This window comes from Sturnus vulgaris, chromosome 1, assembly GCF_052056855.1.
Source record: "Sturnus vulgaris isolate bStuVul1 chromosome 1, bStuVul1.hap1, whole genome shotgun sequence".
NCBI lineage: Eukaryota > Metazoa > Chordata > Aves > Passeriformes > Sturnidae > Sturnus > Sturnus vulgaris.
In genome coordinates this window covers 101,537,473-101,558,402 of record NC_142243.1, presented here as the reverse complement: position 1 = coordinate 101,558,402, position 20,930 = coordinate 101,537,473, and the positions used below count along the sequence as shown (strand labels likewise).

Genomic DNA, 20,930 nt, shown 5'->3' with positions numbered 1-20,930 from the left:
AACAGGAAATTTAACAGAAATGGAGTGGAGAGAAGATTTCACAAACCAGTTCACTTGCAGAGATTTAATCCTCACTTTTTAAGAAGCATTACAAAAAAAAAACCAAAAAACCCAAAAAAACCCAAAACAATAGAATGACAGGTGGTTTTAAAATATCTGTTTTTATTGTCAGTCAGGCAAAGAAATTCTCAGCACATATCTAACAGAGACTATTGAAACTGCATAAAAAAAACCCAAGTCACTGAGTTATGATCACTCTACTACAATATCCAGGCAAATCTTTCTTCTACTGCACTCAGAATTACTATGCAGTTGATAGTGTTGGCATGTTCATAGCCACCATCTGACACCACACTTTTTCAAAATCCTCAGAAAGTTACTCAATCTCATCACACAGGGGTGTGAACTACAGTGATACTACTGAAATACTATTGCTACACGGCTAAAGATTCTGCAGCACCAGCAAACGAACCTTACCACAAAACCCCACTAACACTTGCTACTAAAATTAATGGACTACTAGAGGAAAATAATGGAGGGATAGGAGGTGTTGTCAGTAAATCCAAAATTCTTACGAGCAAATACAAAATTCAGGGATAGTTTCATGATGACAATGTATAATTTCAACTCCTAAAACACCTGGAGAGGGTTACCACTGGAAGAAGATGCAGTACATTCCATTCACCTTTTAACCTTTCAGCTGGGAGGGCTGGGTGTTGGAAAGAAAGGATATCATACTTCCTTTTCTAAGTTCAGGTCTAGTGACAGACTTTTCCTAGCTATACTCAATCAAAAAGGCACAGCTGTGGAATTAGAGCTTTTCCTAGTAACCTAAATGCATACAAAGTATGTGAGAAAATTTTTGAAATTTGCTATATGAAAAAGTTAGTTGTGATAGTGAATATATTCTATTAATTATTCATCAAGTTTTGCAGACTTTCTAACCTGACCGTTGGATTCCTGATACTAGGTCTGTAATACTTCAAGAGTACTAACACTAAAATTATTATTAAAAAAGGAAAAAAATATAAAAAAAAAAAGTTGCAGTTAAACTCATCAGTTGATTTGTTATGATTTAGTTACTCTGTGACCTCCACAGTTTTCAGTGGTACATAACTGGGGAAACAGAGTGCACGCAGAACTGACCTGAGCCACAACAACACTGGGGTTCAGGGGCCCAATGTCTGTTCGGTGAGACATAAGGCACGTCTGCTGTCACCTCTGCAGCATCCCAAGGACAGCACATTTCATGCAGGGAGAGAGATTTGCTATGAGTGCTGTAGCCCAGGGAAATCTGAGAAATGTGCATTGCAAAAAATCAAGAGAAGAGAGAGTGAAAGCACATCATTTATAAAACAGCTTGACTGAGCAAGTAAGGCTGATTTACCTGCACCGTGCCACTATTGTCTCAACGGCTCTGCAGGGAGCATTCATTTGTCATTTCCACCATACCGTATCTCAAGACATACAAGTATTACATGGAATGCATCCCTCAGCAGTTGGCTCGCAGCCTGCTTTCTGGCACATCTCAAATCCATAGATAAATGCTCAGGAGCAGCACGCTGCTCTTCATCACCCTATTTCTAAACTCTTGTGAAGCATCTGCACACAGGCTTTATTTCATTGGCTTTAGGTTTTCCCAGGTTACCCTCCGTTACAGGTATTTGCGTCTGAAATAGCTGAGAGTGCTCCTTGTGGGACTCCAGGGCCTGCGGGACCCTGCCAGAGCCAGGGTACTGCCAGAGGGGCACGACCCGGAGCGGGTCAGGGTGGCATAGGCAGAGGGGGAGGCGGAGCGGGGCAGGGTGTTGTAGCCAGAGCGGGACAAGGTGTAGGACGAGCGGTTCAGGGAGCTGTAGGGAGGCCGTGTAAGTGTGCCGTAGGTGGCGCGGGTGGAGGAGTAGGCCGAGCGCCCCTCGGGGCTCCACAAGGATCGGGAGATGGGAGCCCACGTGGAGCCCAAGCGAGTGGTGGTGTCATAGGAAGGGCTCCACTGGGAACCACACAGGGAGCGAGACCCGGAGGTGCCCACAACCTGGGAGACGGAGCGGGGGGTGGGGGTACAGAGAGAGCGGGCTGTGGTGGCTGTCACGGGGCGAGGGGACGGGGAGCACGGGAGGCAGGCTGCACCTGGGGAGTCCAAGGGCTGGGCGGCAGGAGAGCTGTCAGGGCGGGCCCCCACGACCACCAGCGAGGTGGAGCTGGGTGAGCACAGGGAGTGGGCGGCCGGGGGCCCCACTGGGCGGGGGGTCGGACAGCACAGCGAGTGGGATGCCGGGGGTCCCACGGGACGGGAGGCCGGGGAGCACACGGAGTGGGATGCAGAGGCGGCGCCCACCTGCAGCACTGTTGGGGTGCTGCTACGGTCAGCTGCACGGAGCGCTGGGGAAGCCGCTGGGGAGCACATGCCGTGGGCTACCGCGGCATTCGGGGCTTGGGAGGACAGAGCGGCCACTGGGCCACACGGAGGCTGGGTGGTGGGAGAGGGTGTGGAGCCGCAAACGACGTGTGAGATGGAGGCACCAGGCACTGAAAGGGGAGTTGGAGGTTGCATGGGATTACCAATGGTGTGGACTACTGGAGAGCACATGGAGTAGGATGGCGGAGCAGACACAGGGACTGCCTGGGTTGCCCCACTGGGACTGGGGCCAGCCATGAAGTGGGTCAGCAATGCACTCACCGCATTATTCGTGGGGACAGAGACAGAATAGGACATTGGCACCCCTCCACCTCCAGAGGGGTGCGTGGGAGCAGGACCTGTCTCAAACACCACATGAGGCATAGGGGTGCAAACAGGGTTGGATACTGGGGCTGGCATGGAGCTGTACATGGATGGAGGAGGCATTGGAGCACAAGTAGCAGGAGGTACAGTCTCGCATATGACACGGAAGCCAGGATCGCACCCCATTTCAAAACCAGGATTGATGGCCGGATTGAAGCCTTGGTTGCAGATGGAGTTGCATAACGGATGGCCTGCAGGAAGGTACACGAAATCATACACAGGCTGCCCCCCTGCACTGCAGTTTGGGTTGCACACTGGGATACATATATATTCACACATGGAGTTGAATGCGGGGTCTGCCACAGGGACAGGCCCAGAGCCGTTCACGGGGACGGAGCCGTTCTCACACGCTGGGAGTGACCCGTTCTGGCTGATGGGCAGGACACCGTTCTGGCCCGCGGAGCAACACACTTCAGCTTTGGCACATCCCTTACAGTAGGCAAACTTGTGGCATCCAAGGTTGGCCAGGAGCCGGTGGCTGCCAAGCCTGTAAGGTGTGAACTCCACGATGGTCCGCGCCTGTTGGTTGGATGCCAGCGTTCCCAAACTGGAGCAAGACAAAGAAAATAATTAGGACCTAATCCTTGGCGCTCAGAGACCTAAGCTCTCCAAGATGAGTGCACAAAATTAAGTTTGATTTGCTATGCCATATTTTAGAAACAAACTGTTATGACAATTTTGTTATTCTTGTCTTCTTCCAAAAAAAACCCCCAACATAGTCTCTGTTGTGAAAAGCATGGTAAAAACTTTTATCTCAAGAGTGGATATGGAACACTTCCATATTTTCCAGATTTCCAATTCTGTAATTGGAATTGGAAAATCACTGTGGTACTGCCTTGAATTCTTAAGAAATGTAGCACCCTTCTGCCTCAAAGGTGTATTTATTGCTTACCATTTCCAGCAGTTCGACAGGGCAGCTTTGTGGAATCCAGTTCATTACTATTCAGTGAGAACAATTCTTAACTTCTTGCCCTCAAAACTAGTCATACTTTTGTCAGTTCTCCTTGTCATGAAGAGAAGCAATGCATATTAATGAACAGCTACTTTTCCTAGAATGTTACAGCATCCTGGAAGTTTCCAGCTCCCTGTGATTAACGTGTTACGGGCTTAGAATGCATATTGCTATTTCTCACTGTCGTTCTCTAATTGTCCCTGTATGTGGTTAGTGCCAGTTCATGAATATTTAGAGGAATTTTATTATAAACTCAATAGGATTGTAAGGGACGAGGGACCCAGCTAGTACTTCTTGTAAAGATAAGTGTGCAGATAGATATTTGATGCACCCACTTAAATTAAATCTTGATAAAAATGAAGCAGCAGCATTCCTTGCCAGCTTTAAATGATCTTCAGTTTCAAGAGGAGTGAGGCTTTTAATGGAGTCTCAAGGTAATAAGAGGCAAAATAGGCTGTTCATGTGCTAAACGACAAAAATATCAGAACTATTGTCTCTCTCAAAACCTGTTCTGAACTTGCACACCTTAGTTAACCCTCAAAATTATCGCCATTTCAAGAACTGATGAACTTACTCAATGGTCATCGGCTCTTTGAATAAACCACAGCCTTCTAATGTCATTACACAATTCTTCATATCTTCCTGAAGAGGATTGCAGAAGGAGATCTCTGCAGTACATGGTACTTTCAGTCTGGGTTGGCTCAGTAGCTAGTTAGCAAAGAAACAAACACATTTTATGTTTTTTAATCCTTACAAAATTGACATTAAGGTAAATAAAGGGAAAAAAAAGAAAAGTATTATTAGTACACATTTTTTTCTGACTTGCTTCTATGATCTCTATACATTACTAAGTCAACTATTTTACTTTAAAAATCACACCAATCTTGCTAAATTTAAAATAAGGGCAATAAAAGAAAAACGGAAAGTATTTCAAGTTTGTTTGCATTGTACTTAGGAAGTGGCCAATAAGAGTCCCCAGATCTGTTCCTTGGATCCCAAATTCCATAAATAAAGTTCCTTACCTTTACAATAACAGGTGGTCGGTTGACCACAATATCCCTGCTCACCATCAGAACTTCTCCACACTCTGGGTCTGAGACAGCAACTACTTTCATAATGTTGTGATCGCAGAGATAAGATCCATATTGATTATATGATATACACACCGGAATTTTTTTCACTGTAAAACAAATTAATTTCATTTTTTTCTGATTTGTTATTAATATTCCCACTTTCCTTCTTCCTAAATTTTAACTCACACTTACAATGGCTTAATTAAATATTAAGTTTTCATGGCATCTTTAAAAATAGCCAGAATTTTTTCTGACTTAGGGTGATATATTGCTATCTTCAGCAATCAGTTTCACAGTTTTCAATTAATCTATCAGTGAATTTGCAAGATTAGTTGATGATGATGATAATTATTAAGCAAAATCTGTGCAAATCTTAAAGCAGTAATACATATATAGGCAAATTAAAGCCTCATAAAATAGAATTTTAATATCAGTATGAAATTTTGTCTTATAATGATGTGGTTTAATTAAAGGGATCTTGTTTCTTCCAGAAAAATATATTAACCATGGAAACAGGTGTTTATGTTCTGCTATATATTCGCTCCTCCCAGCATATGGTATGTCTAGGTGCTCTAAGCAAGTATTTTACACTGGTTAATATCTTCTGGCCAAAGAAAACATTGTTTTATGACAGACAATTGCAGCTTTATCTTTGTATTGAGTATAGAGTCCAGAATTGAAATTTTATTGAAACAACTTCTTAAACTATCATAAAAATCTCTAAACCTTGAGAAGTTAAGGAAAGACTATAATTTACCTGTCACCATACATGCAGTATTGACATTGTGTTGTTTTTTGAGTGATCACCCTAAAGGGAATTCAGTTGTCAGTGTTTAACACTGTACACATGTCACTGCTCACCACTATTAGGAAGTCACAAATCCTAAAAAACAACTATCTCCCAAAAACAGCTGGGTATTAGACAATTTCACCCTCTTACCTTCCCTTGGACCCAATGTGACATTCACACTATCTTTCCAAAATTGATCCATTGGGAAACCACTGTAGGTTATAATTTGTGCGCACAAATTAAACTTCAGGGTTTTGTTCTCATTACGCAAATTTTCAAGCAGCCAGTTCAGCTGGACATCTTCACCATACATTGGGCAGTTAGCCATCTTTAACCTCATGTTAATTCCAGAGTCGCTCAGTAATGGGTTTTTCAGAGACGATAACTCTCTGTCAATATGACAGTTGGAAGCATTGCAATATCCTGGGTGAATTCTCCTGTAAGCCCGGTAATAGGCTTCTTTGTTTTTCACAGAACCTGTTGAAGAAGATATATGATAATGAATCTGCTGGAGGCGCAAGAACCCTGTTATTATTCTACCCAAATAATAAAGATAATTAAAGTTATTGCTTCTTCTTCCTGGAACCCAAAGTAGCAGGTTGTTGTAGAACGAATGCCCCAGATAATGAAATATGAGATATAGCAGACTGAATGCACAGATGCAAATAAACACTTCATGGAAAAAAAAAATGTAAAACCTTATTTTACTTTCAAGTAGTTAAATATAAAAATGGTCATGTAAATCTCAAAATGTATGGTTAATACAAAACTCAAAATGTAACTCTTTAAAAGGATAAGGGTGAATATGAGATGTTACCATTCTCTCAAAAGATAAAATATGCCATTAAAACAAAGAAACCATCAATTGTTTTCCAATCAACCAACAAAAACCAAAAAAAAACCCACGGAGCTTGCAAATATACAATCAGCTGTGATGTACTGTTCATTCCTTTATGCAATTTTGCTGGTTGAACTCCTCCCATCTACTGGAATAGGAAAATCAGTAATCCACAGCCCAAAGTAAGAACATCAGAATATGCTAATAATACATTAGTTTAGTAAGTAGGCATATTTTCTGACAGACCTAGTCCAAGAAGCAACAAGCAAGGTGTTAATTCTAGGTTTTGAAGAATTTGTGGAGTTTTTTTAGATTATCTTGACTCTGCTAATATTTTAAACTACTTTAAAGGTGAGATCAGAACATATACATACAAAGAATGTTATTAAAAGGGCTGGAACCCATGCCTGCGAGGAGCAACTAAGAACTTTGGCTTTGTCTAGCTTGGAGAAAAGCAAGCTGAGCAGTGACTTCATTGTTCTTCCTAGCTTCCTGGGAAGAGGAAGTGGAAGGGGAGGTCCTGAGCTCTTTTTCCTCGTGTCCAGTGACAGTAAGCGTGGGAGTGGTTCAAAGCTGTGCCAGGGAAGGTTTAGATTAGGAATATTTTTTCATTGTCAGGCAGGTCAAACACTAGAACAGGCTTCCTAGAGAGGTGGTTGATGGGCCATGGTTGTCAGTGCCTTTAAGAGAGGTATTTAATAGTATATTTCAACTTTCACTCAGTCCTGACATGTGAGGCGGTTGGACGAGAGGCAGGTCCTTGTAGGTCCTTCCAGCTGAAATATCCTATCCTATCCTATCCTATCCTATCCTATCCTATCCTATCCTATCCTATCCTATCCTATCCTATCCTATCCTATCCTATCCTATCCTATCCTATCCATTAGTATATGCTTTGTTTGAATAATCTAAATATATTTAGAAGTTTTAAAACCAAGATCTTTGAAGAGAAAAGCATTTGCCTCTTTCTCAAAAAGAAAAAGACAATTTCAGATTGTTTTGCACATTTAAACACAGGAGAGATTACTTTGATACTTTTATATGATTAGCCTGTAAAATTTCCTCTAACCCATAAATATGTTTTCATCATACCTAGTTCATACTTGTAAGATCCAGTGATATCTTCAAATTGCTCACTGCCGACACTCTTGGTGATTAGACGTTGTCCACATGGCCATGTGTCACAGAAAAATTTTGTTCTTTTGGCATTGTTTTGGGAAAGCCAGCCAACATAGTTTGAATTTACTCGAGAAAACATATGATGACCATCATAATCCAAGTCCAGTTCCCCTTCCCTGATGCTTCGAACCCATGTAGGACCACTGCAAGCTGAACCTAAACAGCAAAACAAAAATGTTATAACACATTGTAACCTGAGTAGTAGGGAAACTCAGCAACATAATCTGAGGAAAGTGATTCCAACTATAGTAAAGTTACCTCTGCCTGTTTCCAGAGGTGTTGGATCCAGACACTGCCAGTCACCACAGCACTGATTTATGTCTCTGCGAGCCATCCAAGATTCATTCCAGCAGTGGTATCGCCTGTAGAATGAAGGAATATACAGTGAAGGATGTCTCTTGGATTACCAAGATAACAGACGAAGACCATGTCAGCGACAGTTTTTTAATCAACTGAAGATTTTGTATGTCTTAACACTGTTCATGATGTTTGTGACAGGAGTGGTTCTGTTTGCTTTATATCACTCAGACTGGAAATTTGTTCCAGAACTCCACAGACCTGATTGCAGAACATGTTTCTTTAGTTGATAACATGTCAAGACGGTTCTTTTGTTTAAGTTTAACAGGAATTGAAAGGTTTTTAAGAATGAAGCAATCCATTACAAAGAACATCAGGAGGATAACATAGGTATTAACCAAGTGATTATGACTGAAGATAAAACTCTAAATTAGTGATAAATTTTCCCTAGCATTTCATTATCTGCTTTACACTTTTACAGCTACTAAGTTTGATGGCCTTATTTTTTTTCAGCTGAGAAAGATAAGCAGGCAGCATGGATTCTAACAAGAGGTTTTACTTTTTTCTTTTTTGAAAATCTACATTGAGTAGACTGCCTCTTTATTTCATGGTTTTGAAATGCATTATTAGGAAACTGAAGAGCATTAGCCCACTAAAGAAAGAGAAACACCAAAGAGAGACACTGATCTGCTAAATTTATGCCAGTTTTTATATCATGTAACTTTTAAACGGGCAAAAGAGCTTTATATTTTTCTTACTTACCATAGCTTGTCTTTGCCACCCAGGTTTTTACCAGTAGAGTCAAAAATCTCATTGATACCAAGAGGATTCTCAATCGAGCAAGGAAAACAGAAGCTCGTGACAACACGACTTGGAATTCCCAGACACCTCATCACTGTAAAAAAAAATACTAATGAAGCATTGCAAATCACAATTAATCAGGCAAATCCTTCACTTATTTTATAAATAATTATATTCTAAGTTGCAGTTACAGAAACACAATGGATAGGAAGCAACGTTTGGGATGCAGTATCTTCAAAATTCTTTTTAGTTCTTGAAAAGCAGTTTGGAAAAAAGCCTAGTAGAAAAGGATGGTTTTTTTACTCTTCCATCTTAAAATAAAAAGAAAAAATCAACCACAAAACCAAATGTTTTAAGTTCAGAAATCATCAACCTGATTCTGCATTAATAAAACACTTTTTTTTTTAATAAATAGTGTGGTACATTTAGATTCATCTACAGGACTTCAATTTAATTTTCTTCATTCAATGTAGATAAATGGCATAAAGTTGAAACTTCTGTCTGTAGAGTTTTTTGCTTTAAAAGGAGAATATAGGCTAGTACTTTTGTGTTTTGGAGGAGACGTTACTAGAAGTCTTCCTGTTCATAACTTAGTGTTTTTTCTCATCCTTCAGACACCACCCAAAGCATAAATTTTCACTCCACAATGGGGTTGTACTAGATGACCTTTAAAGGTCCCTTCCAACCCCAACTATTCTGTGATTCAGTGATGCTGCACTAGCTCTGTGTTTTAATAAAAGTTTCAGAATTGATAACTGCGTAATATAAAGGTCACAGAGAAGATGCAACTACTTTTCTTGCTATTCAGCCTGTATAGGAAAGCAAAAGGTTGATAATAAACACTATATCAGGAGCATGAGAAAAATACTCAATTTCTTTTCTAGTAAAATGCTTATAAGTTAAATTCTTCAACTATTTTTTTAGGGTCAGAGGTTTTTGATCCTTGATTTCTCTCTTCTCTATAAACTAGGTAAGTGCAAACTGAAATATCATACCTGTGCACATTACTGAAGCAAGAGATCCACAGTACCCATATCTGACCGGTCTGCATCTGCCACTGTACCACTGCTGTAGAATAGGGACGCTTCCATTCCAGGAAAATGGCTTTGTTCCTTTCAGGTAATCATTGCTTTCTGGAATCTTCATGATACTGTTGGTGGTATGGCTGCATATCTAGAAAGAGAAAAGAAAAACAATCTTTTCAAATAGCCAACCATGTCTTCATGTTCTAAGCATGTCTCAAAATGATCAGAGATTAGTGTTACAAGTTTAGTTTTCCTGTGAATCTGAACACAGGAAGGATTTTCCCTGCTCACCTGCTGTGTTAGATTACCATGCAGGTTGTCCTTCTACAATATAATGAAGTGTCACCTGATCTGTTCAGAGGTCTCACACCCCCACAGATCTTACCATGTGATTCACCACCATGCTGACATGCACAGGGTCATTGCGCCAACAGTGGTCACGATCAGAGCCATGATGGTAACTCGCACCCATATCTAAGATCTTCAAGCAGATATCCAGAATCCCATCTTCAAACTGAGGAAAAACAGGATGACATAGGCATCATGGTATGATTTGACATTGCTGGATTGTTCTTATCAATATTCCAGTCTTTTTCATTTTTATGATCTACTCTCTCGCTTCTCCTGCCTTTTTTTTTCTTTTTTTTTTTTTGTTAAATCAAATCAGTTCCTAGTGGTCTGCATGGTATTGCCTATCTGCCTGAAGGAAAGCCAAAGGCAAAATCATGTCATTTTTACTTATGTTTGACCAATGGAATAATTTTCCTTCAGAAGCACAATATTTGTTTCACCCGTTCTCAGAACATCCTGCAATTCCTCTAATTTTACTAGATAAAACCTTGTTCTGGTTATTTAGGCTACATTGAAATTCTCAGACATTTTGGTTTGTGTATGCATATTCTGGACTGATCCTAAAAACCTTTGCACTACAAATAGAGCATACATTTCTGAAAAAATGCAGACAAGACTTCATTCATCAGTACATGGGTGACATCTATTTCTGAACAAGTGTTAAAAACATACCTGTCCAAAGTGCCATGGTCGAGAGGTTATGTGCTTGTGAACTCCTTCATACAGTATTCCATGTTCGTTCAGAACATATTCTTCCCTATGGAGCTGATTGTCCAAATATACAGGATCATCTGGAAAAGATGATCTTTCATTCAGACAAAAAGTACCTTTCTAGTGCTTCTGTGTTTCTGCATCACTGTATCCTTCTTGCCTTTCCTACGAGTTTTTGATTTATACTTTTAAGCATGTTGAAGGTTGTGGGCTCTTTAAACACTCAGCAACAATTCATTCCTACTTACAGCTAGATAATATCTTTATTAAGTCTCTCTCTGCTGTAGTACACATGAATGGAAGAGCTTGCAATTTATCTTCACACGCTAAGCTGTTCTACAAGTCAAACACTCAGCACTTAGAGTTGTGTGTCTGATTTAGATCATATCAGAACAGACAACGTGAATATTTGTCATGTAATGATTTTGGAGAGGTCCTACAGACTCCAGAATTGCTTGCTACTAGAGCCAGATCTACAGAATTTAATTTTTATATGTACTATATTATTTTATTATGATAACACAGTATTCACAGAATTACAAAGTGGTTGAGGTTGCAAGGGGGCTCTGGAGGTAACCTGGTCCAACCTCCAGCCAGTTTCCTAGGCCACATCCAGATGGCTTTTGAATAGCTCCAAGGATGGAGACTCCACAACCTCTCTGGGCAACCTGTGCTGGTGCTCGATCACTCTCACAGCAAAAATGTGTTTCCTGATGAATAGAGGAAACTTCCCAATGCTTTATATCCTGCCAAGGCACTGTAAAAGTTGAGGGAAAAAATTATACCTCACTCCTAGTACCACTAAGAAAACAAATCAAAACAATGGCTTGAGACAGTCTTGAACTTGGAGGAAAAGAAATTAAAATAACAAAATTAAATCTCTCCTTGATTCTCATTGTTTATGCTGCTCCATCCTTTACATACTAGCTAAATAATAATTGCCTTCAGCAGTTTTACTCATCACTAGTTATTTATCGTAAAACAATCTGATTGTCACTGGACTTCTTACCTGCACACCAAGGGTTAAAAAGAACATAAAAATCTCCAAGACACCGCTGATATGTGTGACCACAAGATGTGATTTGCATATTGAGAATATAACGGCCAATGCAGACATTGGAGGGAGGAAACACGCTGATACTGATGCATTTTGGCTGATGAACTTTGTAGGAAGCACTCCAGCAGGTTTGATCCAGACATCTGCCCATTGGGAAGGTGCATTTTGTCTCATTTGATTCACAGGGTCTGAGGCCTTTTCAGGAAAATAGAAATCACTTTCATCAGACTACTAAACAAAGCACATGTAAAAGGCTAGTAATTTGCTTAAGCATCATTTGCAAGGTGAAGCTCCCAAGGGTGGATTTCTTTTTTACTTGTCACTTCTGTAGCAGAGTGAGAAAACTTTACATATTAGAAGAACTGCCTGATTTAGGGGAAGGTAGTCTCTTTACATGGAACATGAGTAGGTTATGGGAATATGAAGACTATGAAAGAAGTCTTCTGAAGACTATGGGAAATATTATTAACCAGCAAAGGACTAGGAAAGACTACAGAGTGTTCAGGAGTGGCTACCTGTTTCCACGGTGAAAGCAGCCTGGTCCACGGAGTCATCCCATTCCCGGTTTTGGAAACGAGCATAAAAGCTAAAGGCTTGCCCTCTCCTTATTATCTGTCTGTCAGTTCCGAAGAAGTGGGTATTATGTATTTGACAGTTGGAAGGACAGTTCAAGTCAACTTCTCCCAGCTCAATAACTGCAGGACAGAGAAAGAAGCACAAAGAAAAAGCCTCATATAATTAAGTTCCCAGCTTTTACTGTGGTTGAGATTAGGTGAAAGAGGAGACAATGATGAAAGACAGATAACTCTTTCAAAATTAATTCAAGACTTTGTTCAAAATTCAACAAGACTGAAATTGAGACATACATCCATAAAATTCCTTTACAAGTTCACCACTTTCCTAGCTTGCAGATGGAAACTTGTCTAACTCTTCGATTTTTAAAGCTGTGCCACAAGTTTCACTGCTTTTATATAGTGCCTGATTGTATTGTAAATACCTGATGCTGAAGGACAATATTAGTATCTCTACTTGAAATTTTGACTTTGCATTGTAATATTCTCTGCACACATTACAGTATAGTGTCTACAAATAGTTACAGTTTTGCACATTCTATCATTTGAGATGTTTGGGTTTTTTTAATAAAATAAATAAAAAATTAAATAGAATAAATAAATAAATTGATAATGCGTATGTATTTGAAAACTTAAGTGGCACTCTAAATGATTCATCAGAAAAAAAGAGATATGTATAAATATCTACCCAAAATTTTAAGTAATTTTAAATATGCATGCAAATGTCTCAGTCTGCACTCCTAAAATCATAAAAAAAGTTTGCAGATATCTTTGAAGAATATAATAGAAAAGGAAATATTCACAAATTGACATTTTAAAATGCTGACAGTCTATTCCAGGTGCTGTGATTAGCTTGACAAAAATCTTGGCTGATTCCCCCTTAGGCATCCTGCCTGCATATCAGTCATTTCATAGATGTAATTATGACACTGGTGCCAGAAGGATGGGTGGCAACACTCATCTTTACTTATTTGCATACAACTTTTTATTTTCGAAAGTTCTTTGCTCTAATTGAAGACGATGGGAGCCACAGACTCTCAGCAGTTTTGGAAATTGGGTTTACTGATGTACAAAGTCTTGTATATTATAATTTTAAAGGGTTAAGTTTGGTCCTGCTAAGCCTAAAGAAAAATCTGGCATCTCTATGTGGGCACCTCATTGAATACAGAATTAATATTTAAGGGAAAATAATGTTTCCCATCCAGAACCAAGGGTGTATCCATACAAGGGGAGACTCATAGCTAAGCCCTTGGGACCAGGACATTTTTAACACAAACCAGTGGAGTATCCCAGGATCACATCCTGAATTAAATAATAATTTAAATTATTTGGGGGTGGGGCAGGAGGAAGGGGGGTGGAATAGGTAGGGAAGAGGCAAAAAAAAAAAAAAAGCAGGTTTTTTCTGATTTTTTTCCTTGAATAAAAATAATCTTATTTCTCATCTAGCTATTTAAATTTGGTAATGGATTGGTCATTCAAATCTTCAACAGAGATCACCAACAAATGAAGAGCTGGGTGCTACCCACGATAAAAATATGCACACGATCAACAATAACCAAAAAATACAGGAGTGCATTACATCATATTGCTCATGAATACAACATACCTGCTGCCAAGAAAGAGCAACAGATTTGAACTGAAAATCTCATGTCTTAATGACAGTTGTCAACCATAACACAAAGTTTTCTGGTCAAATTGAAAGTGCTTATAGCACACATGGCAAATTCCTGTGGTCAAGAACACTGAAAGAACCTGATCCTTGTCTGGTCTCTGGAGGTGTTTATAAACCAAGACAACTACTCTTCATCCACTCAGTAATCCAGCTGAACTGGAACATCAGGGAGCTGAGATGTTACGTTTCCCAGGGAAGTTCTCTAAAGTCAGCCCACAGTTTGCTTATCAGATTAAGTATCGCAAATGGATCACAAAGGAGCTAATGATTGCTTTCTTAAGCAAAGATAGCTCGGAAAAAATATGAAAGGCAATTCAGTTTGACATTTCTTACTTGTTTTCTGCCTCTGGTAAAAACCTGACCCTCAATACCAGTCACAGGTTCTTCTCTATCAATTTATATTTTTCCTTCATTCAAGACAGAATATTTCAGGTATTCATTGGAAAATTGCTTATAGCATGAGAATACTGAAAATTAGCACTCTGTAACTTATGCTGGAAATAAAAGTTATTATTTTCTGTGCTATTTCCTATTTTCAGAATTGACTGTGTCACTAAATCTTTTCCATAGGTCTCTTTTTCCTTCCTAGTAGTTTTCTTCAAAAGTTGTTTTTCCCCCCCTTTCTCGCTACTTCCACAAAGATCATCCAAACATACAAGCAATCCCTACACAAAAATAGATGCAATGTTTTAGGTCTGTACACATGATCATTTTATTATTTCTGTGTTCAATCCTGTTTTAAGGGATATTAAAGTTTCAAGACACTTACCTTCCATTTTTCTTCTACATGTACTGGTATCCGAGGCACAGTACTGGAGGAGATACCAGCTGCTCAGCAAGACGCACTGCACGGTCTGGCTGATCTCCTCTGCGAACCAACCTAATTTCCTCTCAGTAACACTTATATTCAGAACTAAGAGGCCGTCACACGTGTTGCATCAACAAAATACCAGTTTTAAAAGAGGCCCCACCCATGTGTCTACTGATGCTCATAAATGATTCATTTTAACTTCCAGCATTATTAGGGAAGAGTCCTGCGGCTGAAGGGAGGGAAGAGATCTTGGTAACCTCACCTACAGCACAGTGTTCTTGGAGTTCCACACTTGCCCTGTCTCAAAATTACTTTAAAGCCAGGATGAATCTTAACACATTTCAGGGTAAGCCATTATTTGTAGCCATCCAAAGTTGCCGTAAATACCAGCACCTACTGTTCCCTTCTGGCTAGACATCTTCAGACAGCCTTGGAAAACAATAAGGGACACTAGTTTAAAGCTGAATTTCCACTCTCAGACTATGATAAGCAGTGGACATTTTTAACATAATATAAGCAGAAAGCCCAGCTTTCAGAAAGTCTGCAGAGCACTCTCTCCAAGGGGAGGTCAGAACAAAATGATCAATTACAAACTTTTCCAACTAAATTGCAAAATATGCAGAGCATGCACTAAATTGAAGTTGACAATAAAATTTAACCTAAAAATTATGTAAGTTGTTTATACTTTGTATGCATTTATTTCCTAGCACACAGTTTTGCAGCTTCTTAGCTTACTCCACCTCCCTTCCTCTGAAATTTTGAAAACTGTTTCCAACAATATTTGTGAACAAAAACCATGTTAATGCTTGAGCAGAAAAGATGTGCTATTTTATTTAGGTTCCAGGCATATTTAATAAAATAAAACAAAACAACCACAACAGTGTTCTCTTTACACTCTTAGTGATGAATACTTTAGCTTGCAAATAGGAGACATGGATTGAAATTTCTTCTGGTAAAACCAGAATGAACATGTGCTACTAGTTTCCTCCTATCCTTCTTATGCCTCTATGCCAAGCTTTATTCCATAAGCTGTCTTTTGAATCCCTCAAAGTTATTCTTTGTATTGAAAAAAACCCAACCCTAAAATAAAACAAAAAATAACCCCAGACCAACTAAGAAAAACTAGACACAAAAATCATTCATTGATATAGAAAGATTCAGACACAGTGACTGAAGTTCAGTGATTTGCATAACTGCCTGGATTCTAGACAGTGCTTTAAGAAATCATGACATGAAAAAGCTTAACAAACAGTGAAATAACTTAGTAAGCATAACCTAACAGCTCACGTATTGTGGAATAACTTCAGAGAAATTAAAGCAAAGAAAAAAAAATCAGCACATCAACAGTGGGTCTGGAAGAGAGCAGTTAAAAAATTTGTATGACTGATGCATATGAAAGTGAATATGATTTTCAATGTGTTTATATTTTGAAAATTATAAATGTTTGGTTAGTAGACAGACATAAAAACGTCTGAATCCTAAGTATTTCATTCACATCATATATCTGAAAAGATTTCTTTTTCTTAGTATTTACCATTTGACTATTAAAATCCTACTCACTGAAAAAAATGAAAAATCAAAAGCACCACTCTTTCGGAAGAAATAATTTAGCAGGCATACACACATAATGAGCTTTCAATCAGCCTGCAAAATGGGAATAGTTGTAGTCAAGCCAGCCACCAGAGACCTGCCTACAAGCAGATGCACATTCTAGCATCTATAGAACAGAAAAGTAAAAAGTTGGTCACAGTTTCCAAGAATATATTAAAATCCCCTCAAATACATCTAGTTCAATCTTCTGACTGAAATACCTTGGTCAATGAAAGCCTGTGACAAATAAAAGAAAACAAATAAGCATCAGTAAGTGGCTGCACCTGTGGGTTCAAAGAGACTTAATTAAGCGTTTAAAATAATAAAGACCTGAATCAGGAGAAGAACACTTTCTGTATGGATATGAGTCACTGGCTTTAGTAAGTATGCTTGCTTAGATCCTTGAAGCAGCTTTGGTGCCTATCTGTCTCTGCAGGATCATTATACAGATGCCCAGCCCCAAAGCAAAGCCTCTCAGATACTCAAGTTCCTGCCTATCAGTGTCTGCAGAGCCATCCAATTGCCTCTGCCAGCTCGCAGCTATCAGACTGGTTGGTCCTCTCACTCAAGCCCAAGCTTCATGCACCTAAAGTAAGAATCTTTAACAAGACAGAAAATCATAGCATTCTGAATCTCTTGATGCACTCGGTCTGTTCTTACTCCTTTTGCCTACTAAGGCTTGCATCATATTCCTTGCATTTGGGTCATCCATGCAGCAGGCCCACCACCCAAAAAAAAAAAAAAAAGAACCATGGGAAACTGAGTACAAACAGGAAACACAGATATGGTTAAAAGAAAGGTTTTGCCTCTCAGGTTATGGCCTCTCTGATGTGTCCTGGCTGCTGCCTTCCAAGGCAGGTTGTTGATATCTGTCCCAAGTGTCTCCTCCTGGACAGAAACAGTTCCTCTCCCTGACTGACAGTGAGGTTGCCAAGCTGAGCCTGATAATCCCTTGGTCCCAGCTGAGGGTGCTTTCCCCTCTGCCTCCATCTTTTTGCCTCACGCTTTACTCATCATTCACACAAGCTGTCCTCGAGGTCACTGTAGTATCTTACACAAGTAAAATTCTCTGACAAAACAGATGGTATGTCTGATACAAGTCTGAAAATTTTGGAAGATAGCATAATTGTGAAGATTTAGGCACTTTCAGAATTGAAGCCATTTAGGTTATTAAGTTTCCTTAATGACCTTTATGTTGGCCTTACAACAGTAAAACTACACTTACATTTTACAGTAGGCTTGATGCTCTTTTTAAATATTACTTGTGTTGAAATAGACTGACACGTGGTGGGACTGCTAAGGGTCCAAAACCTCCACAGCTTTTAATTGCCCATTAAGCCACCAGGAAAGGGTGAGGATTGAACAACAGGGCATTGCAATCACAGAAAGAGCACCTGTGAATGGCACTGATGCAGTCCACTAATGCAGCATCACTAATATATTTGGGAGTAATAGAGAAGTCACAGTAATCAAGCCTCCAAGCAAGGAATCCTTTCAAGAAAAAGGTACACAAAATGACAGCTCAACAGGGGAAAAAGGAAGGAATCAGAAATTATGAGAACTGAGATTAAAGTATTTTGGTGAAAGTGTCAGCTACTGGAAAGCTGGGGTAACTGCAGTTGTTAAAAAACACTTCAATTTATGCATGTTTCAACAAGCAGCCCTAAAGTTCATTTTTTGTACTTGGTCATATAATTGTATTCCTTTGATCACTGGACCTGGAGTTGATCTTATAGCAATGACTGACAGCATAAAAAGATATCTGTCAAGAGACTATATTTAAAATCATTAAGTGGCATCACCCTCTGCTCCTGAGAGTTGAGGAATATTCATGTCTAACAAGGGAAGGGGATAGAGAAGAAAAAATCAGATGCCACAGGTTAACTCTAAAATAAGCACATTTGTTAGGAATCCACATCTGACATTCAGAAGCTTCATATTACAAGGGCTACAGGCTGGCCAACTAACATGAACTCTGTCACAGAACACACCCAGAGTTTCTTAAAATTCATAAATTAATTTGCAATGAAGTTGCCTTTCATTAAATAGTCTGAAAGCACTGGCAGGTACTCTGTTAAGTGTAAGCAAGCGTTACAACATCATATTTAAAGATGAATTAGGACAAAGAAATGCTTCAAATGAAATCTTAAACAAGAAGTCTGTGTGTTTTAAGAAGTACATGGCAGCTTTGTCTTTCTAGAAGCTGGAGGAAATTAGTAGCATTAAATAATTATAGGTGGTTTCTGACACAACGAAACCACTAGTCTTCATACAAAGAAACCAAAAACTCCTTCAAGGAAGCTCCCATCCAAGCTGGACCATTGCTTGGAGTTCTGATGGAGCTACTTGCTCCCCTGTCTCAGCCTTTTTTTTGGGTTTCCATTAACTATGTAAGCCACTATTTTGCTCCATGCAGTAGGATGTTTTTTCAATATTTCTGCTGCAAATGAGGAACACACACACCTATAATGTTGCAGTATATGCAGAATTCAGAAAGGTCAATTACAGGACATGTACCTCATGACAGCAGGCATATTGTGCTTAAGGCATATTGTCAACATATTCAGAATAGAACCTAGGTAAAATGCTAACCCATGTACCTTAACAACAGCAACAACAGTGACCGGGTTAACTGAATAAAATATAACCATAAACATTACATAAGTTCCAATTAGTATTTATAATAAAAAGAAAAATTGTATTTGTTTGCCAAAACAAAGAAACAAACAAAACCCCCAAAAAACCACAAACAAAACAAACCAACCAACCAACAACAAAAAAAAAAATAAAAGAACAACAAAAAATAAAAAATAAAAAAAAACCCCAAACAAAACAACAACAACAACAACAACAAGAAAAAAAAAAAAAAAAAAGGCCCCAACCTCTTTTCACAAACTGAAGCCAGAATTTATAGCTGAGTAATTTGCCAGGTAACCTACTCTAAGTACTGTAAATTCACTTTCAAATGAGCTTATTCTCAACTGTATTTAAAAATGGAACAGGAATAAGCTAGCACTACTGTAAATTCAAACCTCAGCTGACTGAGCAGTAACCTTCCCACACAGACAAACCTATAAATCACCCAACCTGTGATTATAACCCACCAGTCTAACTGCCCCAACAATCCAGTAGATACCATGGATCTGTTACCTGTACAGGCAATGCTAATTGGAAGAGACTCAGTCTGAGCACTGGGAGTTGAAAGAATAAAACGAGGTGAGACATTTACCAAGTTTGATCATAGGAGATTTGAAGCACTCTGGAAGAATGCAAATTGGCTCCTATTCTGTTATTTAATTTAAAGCTTTAATTTTTAATGAAGCTTGTTTGTTGCTTAAAAATATCCATTTTCTCCTCTAATTCTTTTTTAGTAGATGTTTGTTCAAAATTTTGTTCTATAGGAGTAGAGTTCAGCATCTTGGAGCACAGGTCCAAAATACAAATCTCCATCCCAGCAAAAAAAAAAGTGAGTCTCAAGAACTGTTATTTGCAATACAAAGAACTCTTTATTTCGGCTGGGAACTATTTAATGTTAAAAACAGAGATGAGGAAATACTTTTATTCTAACAAACTGAGTTCAACACCTGACTGATGTAACTTTCTCAAGATTTCTAAAATTTTCCACACATTGCTTATTTTGAACTTAAAAATATGCAGTTATCATCTGGTTTTATTTTAAGCAGTTGGGAGTAGAAGGTACCTAAATTAAAATTAACAGGGAGAGACTCTTAAAATTCTTGTCCCTTTCAGATCTCTACCATAGATGTCTTACACATATACACAATATGGTTTATAAAGAAGACAGTTATGTGTATGAAGAGTAAGGAAGACACCTTGTATCAGAAATGCAAACCCCAATTTTTATTGTTTTTTTAAACATATACAGGCACACTTTCTACAAAGAGAAATAGCATATTAACTCACTTGTAGGCTCTGGTGTCACTTCGGGGTTTTCTCTGCTTGTTCAGAAATAATTAGACAGCAGGTTTGGGTAGACTAACACATTTGCTGGAATACCAATCAATGGCATTGCTCTAATGGTATTTGCCTCAGCTTTCAGAGTCTTCCCTATAGAAGAGGATTAACAATTGATTTTAGTGAAACATGGAGCTCTGTTTTCAGCAGTATAAATACAGCACAAGACACAATAAAAAGTGTCAGAGGAGTAAGGAGCTGGAAGTGCTGGTTTAGAGTGAGATGGGCAGTAGCACAAACTGAAGCAGTAGCTATTGTTCCCCCTTAATTGAAGAATTTTTATCTATTCTTCAGCTGTTTTATAGGTTCCACTCCACTTCTGATTGTTCATCCGACTCAAACTCTGCTCCTGCAATAGATTTTTACTTCTAGTTCATTACTTTGTCATAAGGGACAGACAGGTCACCTCAACCACTAATGGCAATGTATGAAATGAGGTCAAAACATAAGTCAA

At 39.0% G+C, this 20,930-nt stretch overlaps 1 protein-coding gene across 1 annotated transcript; it reads right to left on the bottom strand.

Annotated features, from left to right (window-relative positions):
- Positions 1–128: 128 nt before the first annotated feature.
- Positions 129–15,329, bottom strand: LOC106849969 (protein-glutamine gamma-glutamyltransferase 5-like). Its single transcript, XM_088162114.1, has 14 exons — positions 15,299–15,329; positions 14,870–15,013; positions 12,372–12,551; positions 11,809–12,051; positions 10,761–10,879; positions 10,123–10,251; positions 9,708–9,885; positions 8,674–8,806; positions 7,873–7,976; positions 7,528–7,770; positions 5,748–6,074; positions 4,757–4,914; positions 4,309–4,442; positions 129–3,329 (listed from the first exon to the last, which is right to left on the bottom strand). Exons 1-14 carry the CDS (start codon positions 15,327–15,329, stop codon positions 1,655–1,657), a joined length of 3,798 nt encoding a protein of 1,265 aa, XP_088018240.1. The 3' UTR covers positions 129–1,654.
- Positions 15,330–20,930: the final 5,601 nt, after the last annotated feature.

Coding starts and splice junctions, on each gene's coding strand:
- LOC106849969 (XM_088162114.1), bottom strand. CDS start 15,329: ATGTCTAGCCAGAAGGGAACAGTAGGTGCTG. Junction 9,886..10,122: donor GCATGGTGGTGAATCACATG/GTAAGATCTGTG, acceptor TTCTCTTTCTAG/ATATGCAGCCATACCACCAA. Junction 7,977..8,673: donor GGTGGCAAAGACAAGCTATG/GTAAGTAAGAAA, acceptor TTCATTCTACAG/GCGATACCACTGCTGGAATG.